The 16553-nt window shown below is 60.3% G+C and overlaps 1 protein-coding gene across 4 annotated transcripts in view; it reads left to right on the plus strand.

Moving 5' to 3' along the window:
• The first annotated feature begins 1429 nt into the window (after window positions 1-1429).
• NOL4L (nucleolar protein 4 like) overlaps window positions 1430-16553 on the plus strand; it is a 126633-nt gene continuing 111509 nt past the window's right edge. For 2 of the 4 annotated variants that reach the window (XR_006740365.1, XM_036418768.2), the window contains exon 1: window positions 1436-2032. Coding sequence is in view for 2 of the 4 variants with exons in the window: in XM_036418768.2 (XP_036274661.1) it covers window positions 1712-2032 (321 nt within the window). In the remaining 2 variants the exon portion in view is untranslated. Of the gene's footprint in view, window positions 2033-16553 lie in introns of all 4 variants that reach the window. The other 2 variants (XM_045574887.1, XM_045574888.1) reach the window with 2 other exon arrangements.

Here is a 16553-nt window from a genome sequence, read left to right on the forward strand (position 1 = left end):
TGGTAGGGGGAGACTTCCTGTGTGATGTGGTTGCGAAAGCTAGACCTGAACTGAAACCTTCCTCTCTTCCCCAAATGACCTTGAATAGGTCAGGCCATCACTCCAACGCCCTAGGCCTCTATCTGTAAAGACAGGCCTGCCCCCTTGGCCTCGCAGAGTTGCCAGGACATGGTACACTGTAGGTACCAGGGGGGACCTTGGGATGGGGGTAGCCAGTAGTTCCTAGGCAGGAAATGGTCCTGCACTGGCCAAAATCTGGGCCTCGGGCCTGAGTGATGACTTGCAGGAGAAGCCTGAGAAGGCGTGGGCTAGACCCCAGGGAGCAGCAGGGAGAGAAACACAGCAATTCCTCATGACCTGTTAAGAAAGGAGGGCAGAAGTTCTGGGGAATTGGCCTGTACCTTTATTTATGTTGGTAATTTCATTAAGGAGGAGGGGGCTGGCTCCACTCAGGCTCAGCCCTGCCCAGGGGGAGGGGGATGGCAGGCCACCTGAATTTACTCAGCAAGATTCTAGGCCAAGGTGCACCCACGAAGACAGGCTATTTCAGACTGAATTTATGGGTGTGTTGAATGTCGCCTAAAGCCTTGGTGGCGTTGGACTGAGAGAGGGCAAGGGCCAGTGTTTAGACTTCCTTGGGGCCTGGGGCTGTCCCCACAGCAGTGGGACTGGCAGAAGCAAGGTTAGCAAACTTTAGGGAATTTGGGGTAAGGTTGAAGGAAGTTGGGGGGCCCTAAGGGCAGTGGTTAGGGGTTCCCCTGGAGAACACTGCTCTTCTGGCTCTGGGCTCGAACCAGAGAGGTCAGACCAGTCGCAGGGACTGCCAGTGCCCGGCTAAGTCAGCCGGGGCCGCCCACTGGGGGAGGCAGGGACGCTCGTGGCCGGGCGGGGTCTGTGCCCTACTCCCTGTGAGACCGCAGGTCCAGACAGAGTGTGGCCTGGGAGGCTCGGGCCAGGCCTGGCCAGAGGAAACTCAGTCCCTGGGCTGAGCACTGTGCGCCTGCGGCTCCTGTCCTCTCTGTGGCTGCGGGCGCGGCAGCCCCCGCGCCCCCAGGGGCCGGGCCAGGGCGGAGGCTGGGCCCCGCGGGCGGGCGCGGGAGGGGGGGGGGGACGCGGCGAGGGCTGCGACGCTCTAACAGGTGGGATCCCGCGGCGTGGTGGAGGCGGGCGAGGGAGGAGGAGGAGGAGAGAAAGGAGGAGGAGGAGGAGGAGGAGGAAGAGCAGCGGCAGCGGGAGCCCGAGCAAGAGCAGGATGAGCCGTGAGAACTGACAGCCGCCGCCGCCGCCGCCACCGCCGCCGCCCGCGCCCAGGCTCGGTCTCGCTCCCCGCGCCCCGGGCCGCTCCCCGCCTCCCGCCTCCCCCGGCCGCCCGCGGGGCGGCCCGCCCCCTCTGCACCTCCGGGCCCCGAGCTGCCTCCATCGCTCCTGCATCCCGGCCGGGGGGGAGGAGGAGGCGGAGCAGGAGGCGAGCCGGAGCCGCCGCCGCCAACGCCGCCGCCGCCGCCCGAGCAGGACAGAGCGCGTTGCAGCCCCGTGCGTCCGGCCGCCGCCCGTGCCCATCCAGCAGCCGCGCCGGAGCCACACCGCGGGACAGCCCCGGCCGCGGCGCGCCCCGGCCCGGCCGGCCCAGCCCAGCCCAGCCCAGCCCAGTCCCGGCACCGGGCGGCCCGGCGGCCGGCCCGCCCCCGAGGGCGCCGGGCGCGGCGAGAGGATGCCGAAGCCGACGCTACTGCTGCGCGGGGGCTGGGAGCGCGAGCGCAGTCCCGGGGACTCCGAGCTGGGCCGCCAGTTCCGGGACTGGTGCCTGCGCACCTACGGCGACTCGGCCAAAACCAAGACGGTGACACGCAGCAAATACCAGCGGATCACCGAGGTCCTGCAGGGCGGCGGCGGGACCGGCGCGGGCAGCGGCCCGGCGGCCGGCGAGAAAGGCAAGTTCCAGTTCTGGGTGCGCTCCAAGGGCTTCCGCCTGGGCAGCGGCCGGGAACCCAAGATGGGCCAAGTGGTGTATGTGCCGGTCAAGACGGGCTCGGTGAGTGCGCGCGCGGCGGCCGCGGGCCGGTCCCGCCGCGGGGCCCCGGGTGGGCGGGGGCGGGGTGTGGGTGTGGATGTGTGTCCGAACCTGTGTCCCCGAGGCTTTCCGTGGGTCTGGCCCGCCCGAGACGCACGCTTCCCTGCTCGCCCGCCCGCCCCGGCCCGCCCAGGCGGCGCTCCGGGTTCGGGCTGTCCCTGCCCGCCTCTGCGCCGCTGCCCGGCCCGTGGGCTTGCGGAGCGGGCCGTCCCGGGCTGCTCACCCCAGTGTGTTCCGTCCTCCTGTCCCCTCCCCCCGCCAGCAGGCGGCTTCTCCGAAGCCCGAACCCCCCCTCCCCGCCCCGCTGCCCGCCCCGGGGCTGCCTGTCCCGGGCGCCTCGCGCTCCCGCCCCCGGGCCGGCTGGGCGGTGTGTGTGTGCGTGTGCCTGTGTGTGCGTGTGCGTGTGTGTGTGTGTGTGTGTGTGTGTGGAGGGTGGTGCCGCGGGCGGGGGGCAGGGGCAGCCACGGGACGGGGAGTCCACTCGCCTTTCCATTGCCCGGGGAGGGGGCTCGCCCGGGCGCTGTCTCCCCGACCCCGCCCGGGGTTGGCTCGGGGAGGGGCAGCCTGAGCCGCAGCCTGGCGCAGGAGCAGCTTCCCGCGGGTGGGTGGGGCGCCCCCTCCGCCCCCCGGGCCCCTGGCTTCCCCCTCCCTGGGACGGGGGCGGCCTGACCTATCCATCCCTTCCCCTCCCCCGTCCCCGGGGCAGCCGGTCCGGGCGGGGTGGCGTGGGGGAGGGGGCGGGGAGCCGCAGCCTCCGGGAGGGAGGGAGGCGGGCGGCCGGGCGGGGGCGTCCCCTCCGGCCCGGGGCGCCCTGGAGAGGGCGTGCGGCGCGGGCCCCGCGGCTCCCCCGCCGGGACCTCATTGTTCTGCGGCGGGTGGGGGCTTGGGGGGGGGTCGGCTGCTCCCGGGGCGCTGCTGAGCTTTGAACTTTCCGTCGCGGAGACCCTCCGTTAGTGCGTTCAGCCCCCGGCCCTCTCGGGCCGGGCCGGCCTCCCTCCCTGCCCCCCTCGCTCCCTCCTTGGCCTCGCCCGGCCCGAGTGAGCGAGCGGGGCCACCCCGCGCCGGCCTCCCTCCCTCGCTCGCTCTCCAGCTCCCCCCTCCGCGCTCCTCCCCCGTCCGGCCCGCCCGCCCCGCGCTCTGCCCGGTCCCCGGCCGGAGCGGGCTCTTCACACACAATTGATTCGGTCGTTACGAAAAGTGCACTTGTCCCCTCCCCCTCCCCTCCCCCTCCCCCCTGCGGCCGCCGGGCCCGGCCCGCGGGGTGAGGGGGCCGCGAGGGAGGGAGGGAGGCGGGAGCCGGGGAGCGGATCCGGAGGCGCCTTCCCCCGCGCCTGGGGGCCGGGGCTGCAGGCCGCGGGGAGTGGGGAGCCGCGAGCGCGGAGGGCGGGCGGCCCATCTGCGAGGAGCGCTGATAACCGCGCTGCCGCCGCCGCGGCCGCCAGCAGCCCATCTGCGCCGCTGCCGCCTCGGGCCGGACCCGGAGCACAGGGCCGGGCCGAGGGGCGCGCCGCGGCCCATCCTCCGAGGGGAAGGCTGGGGCCGTGTCCCATCTTCCTAGTCAGGGACCCCTTTGACCTAAATCAGTGCTCTCCCCAAACACGGGGAGTCTGGGTCATTGCCCCCTCCCCGATCGAGTCAGGGATCCCTCCCTCCCTCCCCCAGCCTAAATCAGTGCTCACTTTCCCACCGGGGGAGCATGGGCATTGCCTCTCCCCACCCGAACAGTTCTTACCCCTCCTCGGTGCTCCCCCACCTGGGGCTAATGTCCCCAGCCTAAGTGTGGGTTTTGCAGGTCACTGACCCACCAGATGGTTGGCTGGGTCTGTGCCCCCCACGCTGGGTCATTGCCCTGAGCCATCTAGGCTTCCCAAATCAGTTTGTGCCCCCTCCCACCCCATCCCCCCCTCCCACACACATATCAGGGTTATTCCTCACTAGGGAGCTGGGAGTCTTGGCCCCATCTCCTTCTTAGTCTGAGGCAGGAGCCCCCACTCCTGGAGTTGGGGGGCAGGTGACCCTCAGACTTGGCAGCTGGTTCATAGATTCTCTGTGTGGGTTGACCTCTCCTCTAGGGAGTGGCCATCATGGGGCAGTCCTCTTAACCCCTTAGCCAGACAGCTGTCAAGGTGGAGCAAGAACACACTCGCCCATACAGGCCACATGCAGAAATTGGGTGCTAGGTCTGGGCCTGGGTTCTGCCAGCCCAGCCAGTCTTTTCATAACCTTCCAGAGGCCCACACTGACCCCCCTGGCAGCACGGGCCTCAAAAGCCTCCGCCTGGCTTCCAGACCAATAATAAGCCTTCCCCCAGGGACCACCTGCCTGGGAGGCAGAGAAGGGGACCTAGGCCTCCCTGCCCAGGCTGCCAGGAAGACGACAAACACAACAGACATGCCCTCCTGTGACAGCCTGCCCCTCGGGCTCCCCACGCCCTCCTGCCCGGCCTGCTGGTCCCCAGAGAGCCTGTTAGTTACCTGCCACTTGCCCAGCCAACCGGAGCCGGACACAGGAGATGCCCCTAGTCTTGCCACCCCCATCTTCAAGCACCATCCTGGCGCTCAGCTATTATTTTTACATTTCTATTTTCCTTTTCACTGATCTAAGAGGAAAGAATCCTCCTGGGAACTCAGGGGCAACCATGGCCTCTTCCTGGGAGGGGTTGAATGGGACCTTCTTTGACAGGTACAAAGGACACCCCCCCTTCACTTGCCTATACACACACACACACACACACACACATACACACACACACACACACACACACACACACACACACGCCCTCTTAAAGTTATCGTTGCCTCTGGTGGCAGTTGGGAGAGATCCTGTAGTTTTGTCCTGGGTGGGTTTTATGAAGGTCATTGGGCCATAAACCTTTGTCCAAGGCATTTGTTTAGCACCCACAGGCCTTGTGGGGAATGCTGGGACACTGGGGTGGGTTGGCCTCTGTGCCTGCTCAAGGGGCACCCAGCTTGGGGGGGCGGGGCACGTGGGGAGGTGGGCACAACTGAGGATATGATCAAGAAACCAGGCAGGACATTTTCAGGGAAGAGGGGGTGTCGTGTGGGAGTTGGATCCTCCAGCAGCTGAACAAGGTTGCCCGGCGTGGGCGAGGTCCCCAGGGTGGCCAGAGTGTGCTGTCTCTTTTCCATGCTGCTGCCCCCTCCACGGCCCCCGCTCCTCCTCCCACAGCCATATGCGGTGCTGGGGCTGGGCCCTTCCCTGAGTCCCGGCCAGCAGCGGGTCGATGATCTGACACCACTTGTCCTGTCCCATCTGGCCCTGAGCTTTTTCTGGGTGTGTGTGACAAAGGCTTAATCTGTCCGGACCGGCCAGGGGGCTGAGAGGAGGGCAAGGGGAATTACACTCTGCCTGGGCCTCCTGCAGCTGGGGCCCCGTGGGGAGTGGGGCAGGGCGGGGGTCAAGCAGAAGCCTGGGCGCAGAAGCCTGGGCGTGGGGGGTGGGCGGAGAGGCAGGTTGGTCTTCAGTTTGCAGGTTGTCACAGGAAATAGAAGTAGAGGCGGAGGGCTGAGAGAAGGAGGGCGGAGTCCCCCGCGATGGGCAGGGGTGCTCACGGGGATAAGATCTTTTTATGACGAGAGCCAGCCGGGCCTCCTGGCTGTGCGGAGCCTGGGTAGGATTTATTATTTCTTGGGTTTGGACTGCTCTGGCCTCCCTGGCCTGCCAAGCAGGGGAAGCAAACCCCTCGGAGGCAAGACCCTCTGATTCCGGTTCCAGCGTCGGCCACAAAATGAACCCACCCTTTCCTTTTCCTCTGGTCTCTTAGGGCGGGACTGTCCTCAGGGCCTGCGAGGGCCACGGGTTATGTCTGGGGTGGGGCCCTGGGCCATCCGTCAACTCCCCGGACCAGAGAGCCCCAGGGCTGCTTGGAGAAAGATGTTCTCAGCCCAACTCTACCATCTTCCGGATGGGAAAGCTGAGGCCGAGGGAGAGGGCGTTGCCGTGGGTAGGGAGCCAGGACTGGAACACAGATCTCTGTGCTCCAGTGCGGCTTCCCCGTGGCCCGTCACGTGCCAGGATGCTCCCTGAGGGGAAATGCCGGATTGCCAAACTCCACTCTCAACACCAGGCCCTTTTGAGCAGGACCCCAGGTGTTCCGCAGGCCAAATTGACTAATGGTGGTCTTTTCCCAGTTTGCAGACAGCGTTCATTTAGTGGAGAGCATTTTCGCAGTCTTCAGTCTTTCTCCCCAGAGCTTTTGTGTAAACCTTTGGCACCTGCGGCCGCTGGCCTGGGCGGCAAACGGCCTCTGACGTAGCACAGTGTAATGTGTGCTGTGACCTTTGGTCGAATACCTTCGTGTTTCTGCTTTTCTTCAAATTATCGCCAAGGCGACCCTTTCTGGGGTACTGCTCTGTGCCTGTCACTGTGCTGAGAGGCCAAGACACAGTGGCTTATTGAACTCTCACCGCAGCCCAGGTCAGTGCTGCTCTTGTTGCCATTCTTCGGGTGAGTAAACTGAGGCTTAGGGAGGCTCAGAGCTTCCCTAAGGCCACTGCTGATGGGGGCAGACCCTGAGCTCCGGGACAGCCCTCACACGTGTGCGTTCTGGCCCTGTCTGAGGTGTCTTGCAGCCTGACCCAGTTTGAAAGCCTAGGTCTTTTATTTCATTACCCCTGAATCTGAATCAGTTGAGAAGAATCCCTCTGATCAGCGCGTCCGTACCCTTAGCTGGTGCTCGAGGCAGGACTGGCTCCGTGTGAGGTGTCTGAGGGCTGTCCTGGGCTCACTGGGACGGGAATGGGGTAAGAAGGGAGGAGGCCTCTGCTGTCCCAGGTCCTGGGGGGCCTTGGGGAGAAGGCTGACAGTGGCACCTGGCAGGGCCCAATTTGGATTTCTCGTGGCCGAAGTGGGCTGCTTGTTCATTAAGCCTCAGTAATTCTGAATCTGGTCTTGGGGACTCCGGGGCTCTGTGTTTTGGATTGTGTGTCGTGCTGGAGGACCAGGCTCTGCCTTCCTGGGACCTCCCTCTGGGTTCGGGGTCACTGTCTACGGGGGGTGGAGACCACATGCGACCAGTCCTGGCAGGAACATCCCCTCCCTCGTGGCCCCCCATAGGCTGTCTAACTGTCCCCGGATGTCTGGGAGTCAGGAGGCCCATCTGGGATCCCAAACATGCTTCTGGGGGGTCTGAGGGTTAGGGAGCTGATGGTGTGGGGCTGCCCAGGGACAAAGTGACGTAGCCTAAGGCAAACCGGGGCTTCTCCAAGGCAGCCCTTACCATGGAGGTGGTAGGATTGAGTACTGTACACGTGTGTGTGAACTCGTGGTAGAGCATGTGTGTGTGTACGTGGGCACTGTGTGCATGTGCGTGTGCGGGCAGCAGTGTGACTGTGTGGGCGTGAGTGTGCATGTGCCTGTCCGTATGCAGGGTGGAGATGCTGTCTGCCTGGGGCAGTGTGTGTGTGTGTGTGTGCGTGTACACAGGTGGAGGGGACACTGCATGCTCATGAATGTGTGTGTGATTGTGAGCGTCTGTGTTAGCAGATGTGCAGGCACCTGGGGTGTGGGCATTGGCAGACCACAAGTGTGACTGTGTGTGCACGCACACATGTTCAGGATCCTATTTAAAAAAAAAAAAAAAGAAAGAAACCATCAGGCTGGCCGCTCCGTATTGACAGAGGCGTCCTTCATGATAACTGAGCCGGCCTGAGCTGCTGCCCTGGCCTCTGCTGCTCCTCAGGCCTCAGCAGCTGAAACCAAGTGTGAGGTAGCACCAGGTCCCTGTCCCCATGACAGTGGCCAAGGCGCCTCTGTTCCCACCCTTCTTCCTCTGCCTCCTCTGCCTTGCCCTACAGGACAGCCGGGAAAAGCTTGTGACCTTTTGACATTGTGGCATTAGCCCAAAGCCAGGCGCCAGGGCAGGTGGGAGAGAGGGCTCCGAATTTGAAAAGGGGGGGCCAGGACCTATGGGATCCCAACTCAGCCACTCCCTTGCATGTGACCTGAGTGGGTAGCCTGTTTGATCTCTCCAAGTCTCAGCTTCCTCACCTGGAAAACAGACTCCAAAGCCCCACTTCCAGGAGGCTCCGTAAGCTGGAAAAGGCTCTGCTGTCGTTGAGGAGGTCCCTCTGCTAACTTGTGTCAGAGCAGGTCCTGCCTCTGGACCCCAGAGGAGGAGAGGGAGCAGAAGGAAGCTGGGTGAGGGCCCAGGGAGACAGGTGCCTTCTCATCTGCTTTCTGCCGCAGGCCCAGCCTGACAGAGGGAGGAGTGAAGGGCTTGGGCTCTCAAGCCACAGGGCCCTGGTTTCAACCCCGAGCTCTGCTCTTTCGCCAATCTGACCTTAGTTTTTCCATCTGTAAAATGGAGCTGATGATCTTATCTCCTTCATCAGACTGGTGTGAAGATGAATGCATTAACCCAGTGGTCAGCGAACTCATTAGTCAACAGAGCCAAATATAAACAGTACAATAAAAATGTCTTTTGAGAGCCAAATTTTTAAAACTGAAACTTCTTCTAATGCCACTTCAAAATAGATTCCCCCAGGCCGTGGTATCTTGTGGAAGAGCCACACTCAAGGGGCCAAAGAGCTGCATGTGGCTCGCGAGCTGCAGTTTGCCGACCACTGCATTAACCAATGTAGAGCCTGACGCATGTAGCAAGTCCTAAGAAATGTTAGCTGCTATGTGATCTCACTGAGCCTGACTTTTTCTCATCTGGAAAATGGGGATGGTGATTAAAGATATCATGGATGTTAAATGGGACAGGGGAAATAAAGCACCTAGCAAAGTTCTTGGTGCATTGTAGGTGGGCAGCAACTATTAGTTCACTAGAGATTGTGTCTTAGTTATTTCTCTATCTTCAGTGCCATCGGGGGCCTGGTTAATGCTGTATTGAACTTCACCGAACACCAGGTAAGTCTTGGTGAAGAACATACGTTTGGCATAGGCCCCCAGAGCTGGGGATATGATAGCTCGGGGTCTCTCTCTGTCCTTGCTGAGCCTGTGTCTGTAGGTGATGTAGGGAAGTCTCCTGTGGTTCCTCCTGCCTCTGAGTCCCTTCCTGATGTGGGGAAGCCAGACCCCAGAGGTCAGGGTGCTAGAGAGAAGAGACTGAGAGCTCTGCCAAGGTCTGTAGCCACTCACCAGGCAGAAAGGTAGAAGGGTGAGCCTCCCATTCCCACTCCCTTTCCCACTCCTGCCCCCGTCCCTGCCTGGAAACCTGAGTTCTGGACTCGGATCCTACAGAGAACACAGTGAGGCCGGGCTACTGATTTCCTCCCTGGGCAGGGGTCTGAGCACATCTCCCCTGTTCTTAAGCCCCTGCCATGTGCCAGGTTCTTTATTTCATTTGCTCCCCCCTGGATTCTGTGAGGTAGACGAGAATCTCGCATCAAAGGCCAGGGCATCTCCCGAGTCCCAGAGTGAACCGGTGGCGGGGCGTGGGTTCCATGGCTGTCTGACCCGCTGTGCCCCTGGGGGCGTGGAGGCAGGCTCAGGTGCCGAAGCCCACCCCAGAGTCCTGATGCCCTCATCCAAGGGCACTCCTCAAAAGCTGCCAGACTCCAGGCAGCCCTCCCACTGGCCCAGATGGAGCCACCTTTTCCCTTAACCCTTCCCTTCTCCTCTCAGCTGCAGCCTGGGCCGGCTGCCGGGGTTGGGAGGCAGGGCCTGTCTGCTCCCCACAAGGCCCAGTCCGCTGGGCCACCCTGGAGCACGGGGTCTCTCAGCCATAGGATGGGGAAGCTAAGGCCAGGGGTGGAGAGAACAAGCTCCACAGAGCACCTGTGCAGGGCATGTGCCCGTCTGGTTTCAAAACCCGGCGGGTCATTCATTCAATCGCTTGCTCACTTATTTGCATCTTCCACTGTCCTCCCATCTTCGCAGCTCCATGCTTTCCTTGCTCAGCCATGCCCGGAGTCATTGTTACTTCTTTCTCCTCGGACTGCCGTCCCCATGCAAGCATTTGCAAATCCTGTTGGTTCCACCTTCTACATACCTTCTACATACCTCTCAAACGTTACCTGCTCACCACTGACACCAGCCTCGTCCAAGCCTGGAGGTGCATCTGCCTCTCCTCTAGATTCCCTGTGCTCGCCCTGGCACCCCTGGCACGCCCTCTGGCCCACACAGCCAGAGGAACCTGCAAAACACAAATCAGCTTCTTTCCCTCCTCTATTCAGAGCCCTCCACCTCTCCTGCCTCGCTCAAAGCAAGAGCCAGTCTTTCCCAACGCCTACCAGGCCCTGCATCGCCTGGCCCTGGCTGCCTGCGGCCCTCCCCCCGTCCCCTCTCCCCTGGCTCATTGAGGCTCAGTCACACTGGCCTCCTTGCTGCCTGCGAACCGCACACAGTTATGCCCCAGGGCCCTTGCACTGGCGGCTCTCCCAGCCCAGAACCCTCTTCGCCCAGGGCTCTGCGAGGCTGGCTCCCTCTCCTGTGGCTAAATGTTACCTCCTCCCTGAGCACCCAGTCAAGTCCATGTTGGGCCTTCTCCTCCTACCCCTTTCTAATTAAATTTTCTCCTTAACCCTTATCACCTCCTATCTTATTTGTTTACTTATTTATTTATATATACTTATACTAGTTTATATGTTTAGTGTATGTCTCTTCACAAGGCTCTGAGCTCTACCAGGGCAGACCTGTCTGTTTTTACTGCTGTAGCCCCAAGGGGGCTCCCCACTGTGGGGTGGGGGATGGGAGGAAACAGCAATGACAGCAGATGTCTCAGAGCCGACTCTGAGGACCACTCATTCCATCCTGCACTCATGGGGGCCTCAGGAGCCCCAAGCCCAGCCCAGCCTCCTGCCCGCGGCTGCCGGGAGTCCTCAGGGAGGTGACATTTGAGCTGGACCTTGAGGCCGGAACAAACTTTTTAGCAAGAGCAGAACAGGGGAAGCTCATTCCGTGGAGTGGGCAGGTTCAGGCACGGTCAGCGCCCAGTGTGTGCGATGGTGGCCCGGCCGCCTTCCTGGAGAAATCTGTTCCGCGGAGCGTTTAAAACGGGTTAGAGGCCCTGGCCAGTTTGGCTCAGCGGATAGAGTGTCGGCCCAGGGACTGAAGGGCCCAGATTTGATTCCGGTCAAGGGCACATACCTCAGTTGCAGGCTCGATTCCCAGGCCTGGTCCGGGGCACAATCAGGAGGCAACCAATCAATATGTCTCTCTCATATCGATGTTTCACCCTCTGTCTCTCCCCTTCTCTTGCACTCTCTCTAAACAAAATCAGTGGGAAAATATCCTCAGGTGAGGGTCAAAACAATAAAATGGGATAAGGATGGGTAACGGGTCAAATAAGCTTGAGAAGCTCGTGGAGTACAGAAGGGATGTGCAGGTGAAATTGGGTGAGGCCGGGTGGAAGAGAAGAAGTGGACACACTAGCCACTCAGGAGCCAGTGTGTTACCCCCAAGGAGAGCAGGAGTTACAGGAGGGTGTTTAAGTTGGGGGGAAGGCGGGGGTGGGGGGAGATAAGGTCAGAAACGAGTTTTAGAAGGAACCCTCCAAGTGCTGTGGCAAGGAGACGTGTTGTGGAGCAGGAGGAGCGGGAGGCTGAGGAGCAGGTGCAGAGAGCAGGCCAGGCCCAGGCAGCGGTGGCAGAGCTGGGGTCCACATGCAGGTTGGTTGGGATGCCTTCCCTCTGGTTGCTCTACCTGGCAGGGCACCTTTTGCCTGGGCAGACCCCTCCGTGAAAAGGACAGTCCCCTGCTTAGCATTGCACACCGTTCTGCGGCCTGGGTGGGGACTGGGTAACATGGGAGGTGGGGGGTAGGGAGGCTAGAGGATCATGTGTTCTTGGGTGGGAAAGGAATGTTTACGACCCCAGAAATGTGGGAAGACGTGCAGAGCTGGGGCGGAGGCCCAGGGGCAGGGTCCAGTGGGCGGAATCCAGGAGCTGTCCTCCAGGCTGGCAGCGTGTGGCACGGGAGGGCCTGGAGGAGACCCGGTGGCGACTCAGGCCTGGACGGGGGTGGCTTGGAAGTCATCGTGTTCACAGGGCCCCCTTCCCAGCTTGGAACCTTTCCCGCTGCAGCTGGGACCCGAAACAGGCTCCGGGGAGGCCTGAGCTTGGGCAGATGACTCATCGTTTTCTCCGTGTCCCCGGGCTGAGAAATGTTCGGAGAAACACGGGGCTCTCCCTGGGCCGGGCCAGCCCCAGGCTGGAGGCTGGTGGGTTGAGAAAAATGCACGCGGGGCTGGAGCTTTGTCTGCGTGCATCTCACGGACGTATATCCAAGAGCCCTGGCTTAGCCACTCTTACATAGGCCTCAGCCCCCCCCCTGGGAGGCCATTATGACCCCATTATACAGGTTAGCAAACCAAGGCACAGCCTCTGCGGGCACCCAGCTAAGGAAACACTTGGTGTTTCCGTTTCTCATCTGAAAAATGGATCTTACGATTATCCGCCGCCCCCCCCCCCCCCCTTTCAGGGTTGTTGGGAAAACCGAAAGAGAGAATTATGTGAGATGCTTAAGCAGAGGGATTGTCATTTTCGTGGGGATGTGGAGAGGGGCCTGCCTAGGCAACGGGGGCTCTGCCAGGTAGAGCAACTGTAAGGAAGGCCAGAGGGTAACATGGCCAACAACAGATCCATGTTTGAATCTCAGCTCTGCTGCCAGGTTCTGGTTCTGGGCGAATGGCTTCCCCGCTCGGACCCCCTGGCCCCTCTGTGTAAGGGGGTGATAGGCCAACCCTGTGGGGCGGTCAGGAAGGTGGCATAGAGCCAAGCTGGCCAGGCAGGCCACAGAGCAGCTGCCACTCCATCTCAGGGTCCCTTAGAAGACCACCCTCCCCCCTGAGAAGGTCTCCGAACTAGACATTTGTTGGTCTCTCGAGGGTGGTGAGGAGACCCTGTGTGGTGAGAGGAAAGCCTGGGCCAAGGGGGGAGGGGGGAGGCAGTTCTGTGAGTTCAGCCCGGAAGCTCTGTGGGGCTGGGCCTCCCGGGGAGATCTGGAGGCTGGGACAGGAGAAGGCCAAGGAGCAAAGGGTTTTATGTGAGGCTCCTGCAAATCAGCATAGCAGTGGGCTGTAGAGGGAGGGGGGGAGGAAGACAGAGGCTAGGACCAGGCTCTGCCATTTACTGATGTGCATTCCTAGGCAAATCTATTCTTCATTTTAACCTGTTTCCTCTTCTGTAAAATGGGGTTATAACCACTGTAGCTTCACTTATTTCCCCCCCCCCCCTTCTTCTCCTCCTCCTTTTTCTTCTCTGTCTCTCTCTCTCTCTCTCTCTCTCTCTCTCTCTCTCTCTCTCTCGTTCTCTCTCTCTCTAGAAGCACCTGTACCCAGGTGTGGACATAGTCAAATCCTCAGTAAAAGGTAGTTATAATTAGGATTAGGACTGTGATAAAATCAGTAACCCTACAATCTGTACAGGCCAGTGTGGAGCAGTGCAGCTGAGTTGGGTTTTGAAGCTCAGACCAGTCCCAGGTTTGAACTGAGCTCCACGACTCATTAGCTGGACGATCTTGAAACAAGTTGTTGTCCCTCCCCCTGAGCCTCAGTTTCCTCCTCTGGCAAATGGAGTCAGTAGTATTTCCCAGCACACGGGGTTGCTATGTGGATGTGAAGAGAGATTCCATGTCAGCTGCTCAACACAGGAAACAGGAGTGTTCGCTGCTTGTTGCTGTGCGGTGACCAGTGGCCTCAGTCCCGGGGCCGGGGACACGGGGCGGAGATTGCAGACGGGGCCGTGGACAGAGGTAGAAGAGGATGAAGGAGAGTATGTGTAGGAAAACTGGAGGGAGGACTTCCAGGAGGAGGGGTGGTCCGCTGGATCTGCTCCGGAGGATGACAGCCCCCCTCTCGTCTGGGTGAGAGAGAGCCTTGATGGAGCAGAGGGCAGAGGGAAGGCGCTGCGCCAAAGCAGGCAGGAAGGAGAGGCCAGAAGCCCTGCTGCTCCAGTCGGGGAAGGAGGGCGAAAGGAGAGCTGGACTCCAGAGGCCAGGCTGCCCGTTATGGGACTGCAGAGAGCCCTGGGTTCACATCCTGCCTCTCCAACAGCTGTGAAAAACTGGACACACCTCAACCTCTCTGAGCCCCCGTCTCCACACCTGTAAAATGGGGACAGTAACATCAACTATCCCTTCGGGTTGTTGTGGGGATCCTTTGAGACTCATAAAGTACTCCGTCAATGCCTGCTACCAAATAAAACAATGATAACATGATACAGCTAGCATTTGTCGAATGCTTACGAAGTGCCAAACGCTCTGCTAAATACTTGATTCCCCGTGACTTCATGTGACTGTTCGAACATTATAATTATCATGATAATCCTCATTTTGCTGGTGAGGATTGAGGCTCAGAGAGGTTAAGTAACATACCTGAGGTCACAGAGCTGGAAAGAACCAGAGCAGGGACTTGAGCCCTTACAGCAGGGAAGTGTTGTGTCCTCAGCTCCTTAGATCACCCAGTCTCTTGACAGCAAGGCTTAGAAGCTGGGGTCCCTCGTGGTAACGCATGGGCTTGGACAATGACTCTTCCCAGGATGGGGCGGCAGGCGTGAGTCTGTCTGGCAGAGTATGCTGACAGTAGGACATGCTGCTTAGGCACAAATAGGATCTATTGGTGGGGTTGGCCCTCAGGGGTTACCGAGGTATTCTTTGAATAAGGGGATGCCAGGGAGTGGCGCAGAGCCCCACAGCCAGCTAGCTGAGGTGTGTATGATGGGGGAGGGGGGAGGGGGGGAGAGTGTGCCCACCTACATGAGAGAAGGCTCCGCCTTACACCCAGGCTACAGCCAGCTGCTAGCAGTCCCAAAAGGAGATGGTTGGCCAGTGCCCACTCTGGGTGGCACTGATGGGGATCAGTGCAGGGAGAGGGGGCCATGGAAGCTGGGGCTGAGCGAGGGAGAGCACTGACAAAGAGGTGAGCCATGAAATGGGAGAGGAGGGGTTAGGGCCTCCCAGGACGGGGCCAGTGGCTCCGTGGATAGGTTTGTTTTCAAGGTAACACGCGTGAATTAAAGCCACAACCACCACAAGAGAGCAGCCCCCGGGGGTAAGAAGTGCCCAGACCACCCTATTTCCCTCCAACCCATTTCCGAGCTGGAGGGGTTCAGTCCTACAATGGCCCTAGGCCTAGGCTGCCTGGGTTTGAATCCTGATCTATATACTGGCTGTACAACTCATTCAGCTTACTCAACCTCTCTGCGCCCCAGTTTTTGCATTTAGAAAGTGGTGGTGCGGGGTGATGATAGGACCTGCTTCTCTGGATTGTTGTGAGAATGAGCTTCTGAAGCCTGGCAGAGGGCAGGGCCCTTGGCTGAGTGCTCTGTGAGCACTGGCCGTGGTTATTGTTGTTACTATTACTACTGTGATTACTGTTGGGCACTGCCCAGCTCCCCTTTTAGGTCTGAAGCACAGTTTTTGTGGCTTCTGCCCTTTTAAGCAAGAAGCAGAGGTGAGAGGTCAGCGTGAGGTCAGCCCCGTGGCCTTGGATCCTGAGACAGGCCTCCGGTGTGGAGGGGTTTTCTATCATTGGCTGGGCCCCAGGAATTAGTCACTGTCTCGTCCAGACTCATGACGTGGGGACTCAGTATGCTGCCTCTGCTGCGGACAGATGTGGGCTGGTGGCGGGGAGAAGCGGCGTGAGGGGCTGTGGAGAGGGCTGCTGGCGAGGCCCCAGAACTCAGGATCTCAAGGCTCTCCTCTGCCACTTCTCAGCCTCAGCTCTTGAGAAAGTTCCCGACTCTTGGCCTTCGTGTCCTTATCAGCAAGGTAGTACCAGGCTGGGTGAGGAACCGAGGCGACCTCTGATGTGAGGGAGCACTGGGCACGTCCTACCAGGAGCCCGCCTGCAAGCTCCCTGCCCTCAGGGAGCCACGATTGAGTTGGTGGTGTTATTGATAAGACCCCAGGGTGGGAATGTAGCTGAGAAGAGCCCAGTCCTGGGTTTACATCTTGGCTGTGCCACTTAGTAGCTGAGTGAACTTGGGGAAATTAATTACCCTCTCTGGGCCTCAGTTTCCTCCTCTGTAAATTGGGCACAACAGTAGAACTTGCCATGCAGGGTTGGCGGACACAGGTAAGAGCCTGGGGCCTGGCTCATGGTAAGGCTCTGACTGGCAGCAGGTGCAATGATTTTAAGGAACTCCGACAAACATGGGAAGCCATCAGCAAACGATACAAGGCTACAGACCATCCTTTCATTCACTGATTCGTTCAGCAAACTTCCATTGGCACCTGCTGCACCCCAGGCCCTGCTCATTCATTTCACAGAGATTTAATGAGCACCTGCTATGAGGCAGGAGTTCCAGGTACCCCGACTGTTGGATGGTCGGGGCAGACTAGGGCCTGGCAAGCCAACCAGCTAGTTGGCTCAGGCAGCTGGGCCCCTATCCAGTTGTGCCAAGGGGGTCGCTTCTGCCCCGGGCCCCTATGCTAGCTCTGTGCCCCCAGGTCCAGCTCCTCTGAGCACTCTTTCCTAGGGAATGGGGAGTACAGGGCCTTTTCATCAGTCCCCTCCCACTCCAGTTCTTGTCACCTCCTCTCCAGCAATAGCACTTGTCCTTCCTCCTGCTTTCTT

Source organism: Pipistrellus kuhlii, unplaced genomic scaffold (assembly GCF_014108245.1).
Source record: "Pipistrellus kuhlii isolate mPipKuh1 unplaced genomic scaffold, mPipKuh1.p scaffold_m20_p_6, whole genome shotgun sequence".
Classification (NCBI taxonomy): domain Eukaryota; kingdom Metazoa; phylum Chordata; class Mammalia; order Chiroptera; family Vespertilionidae; genus Pipistrellus; species Pipistrellus kuhlii.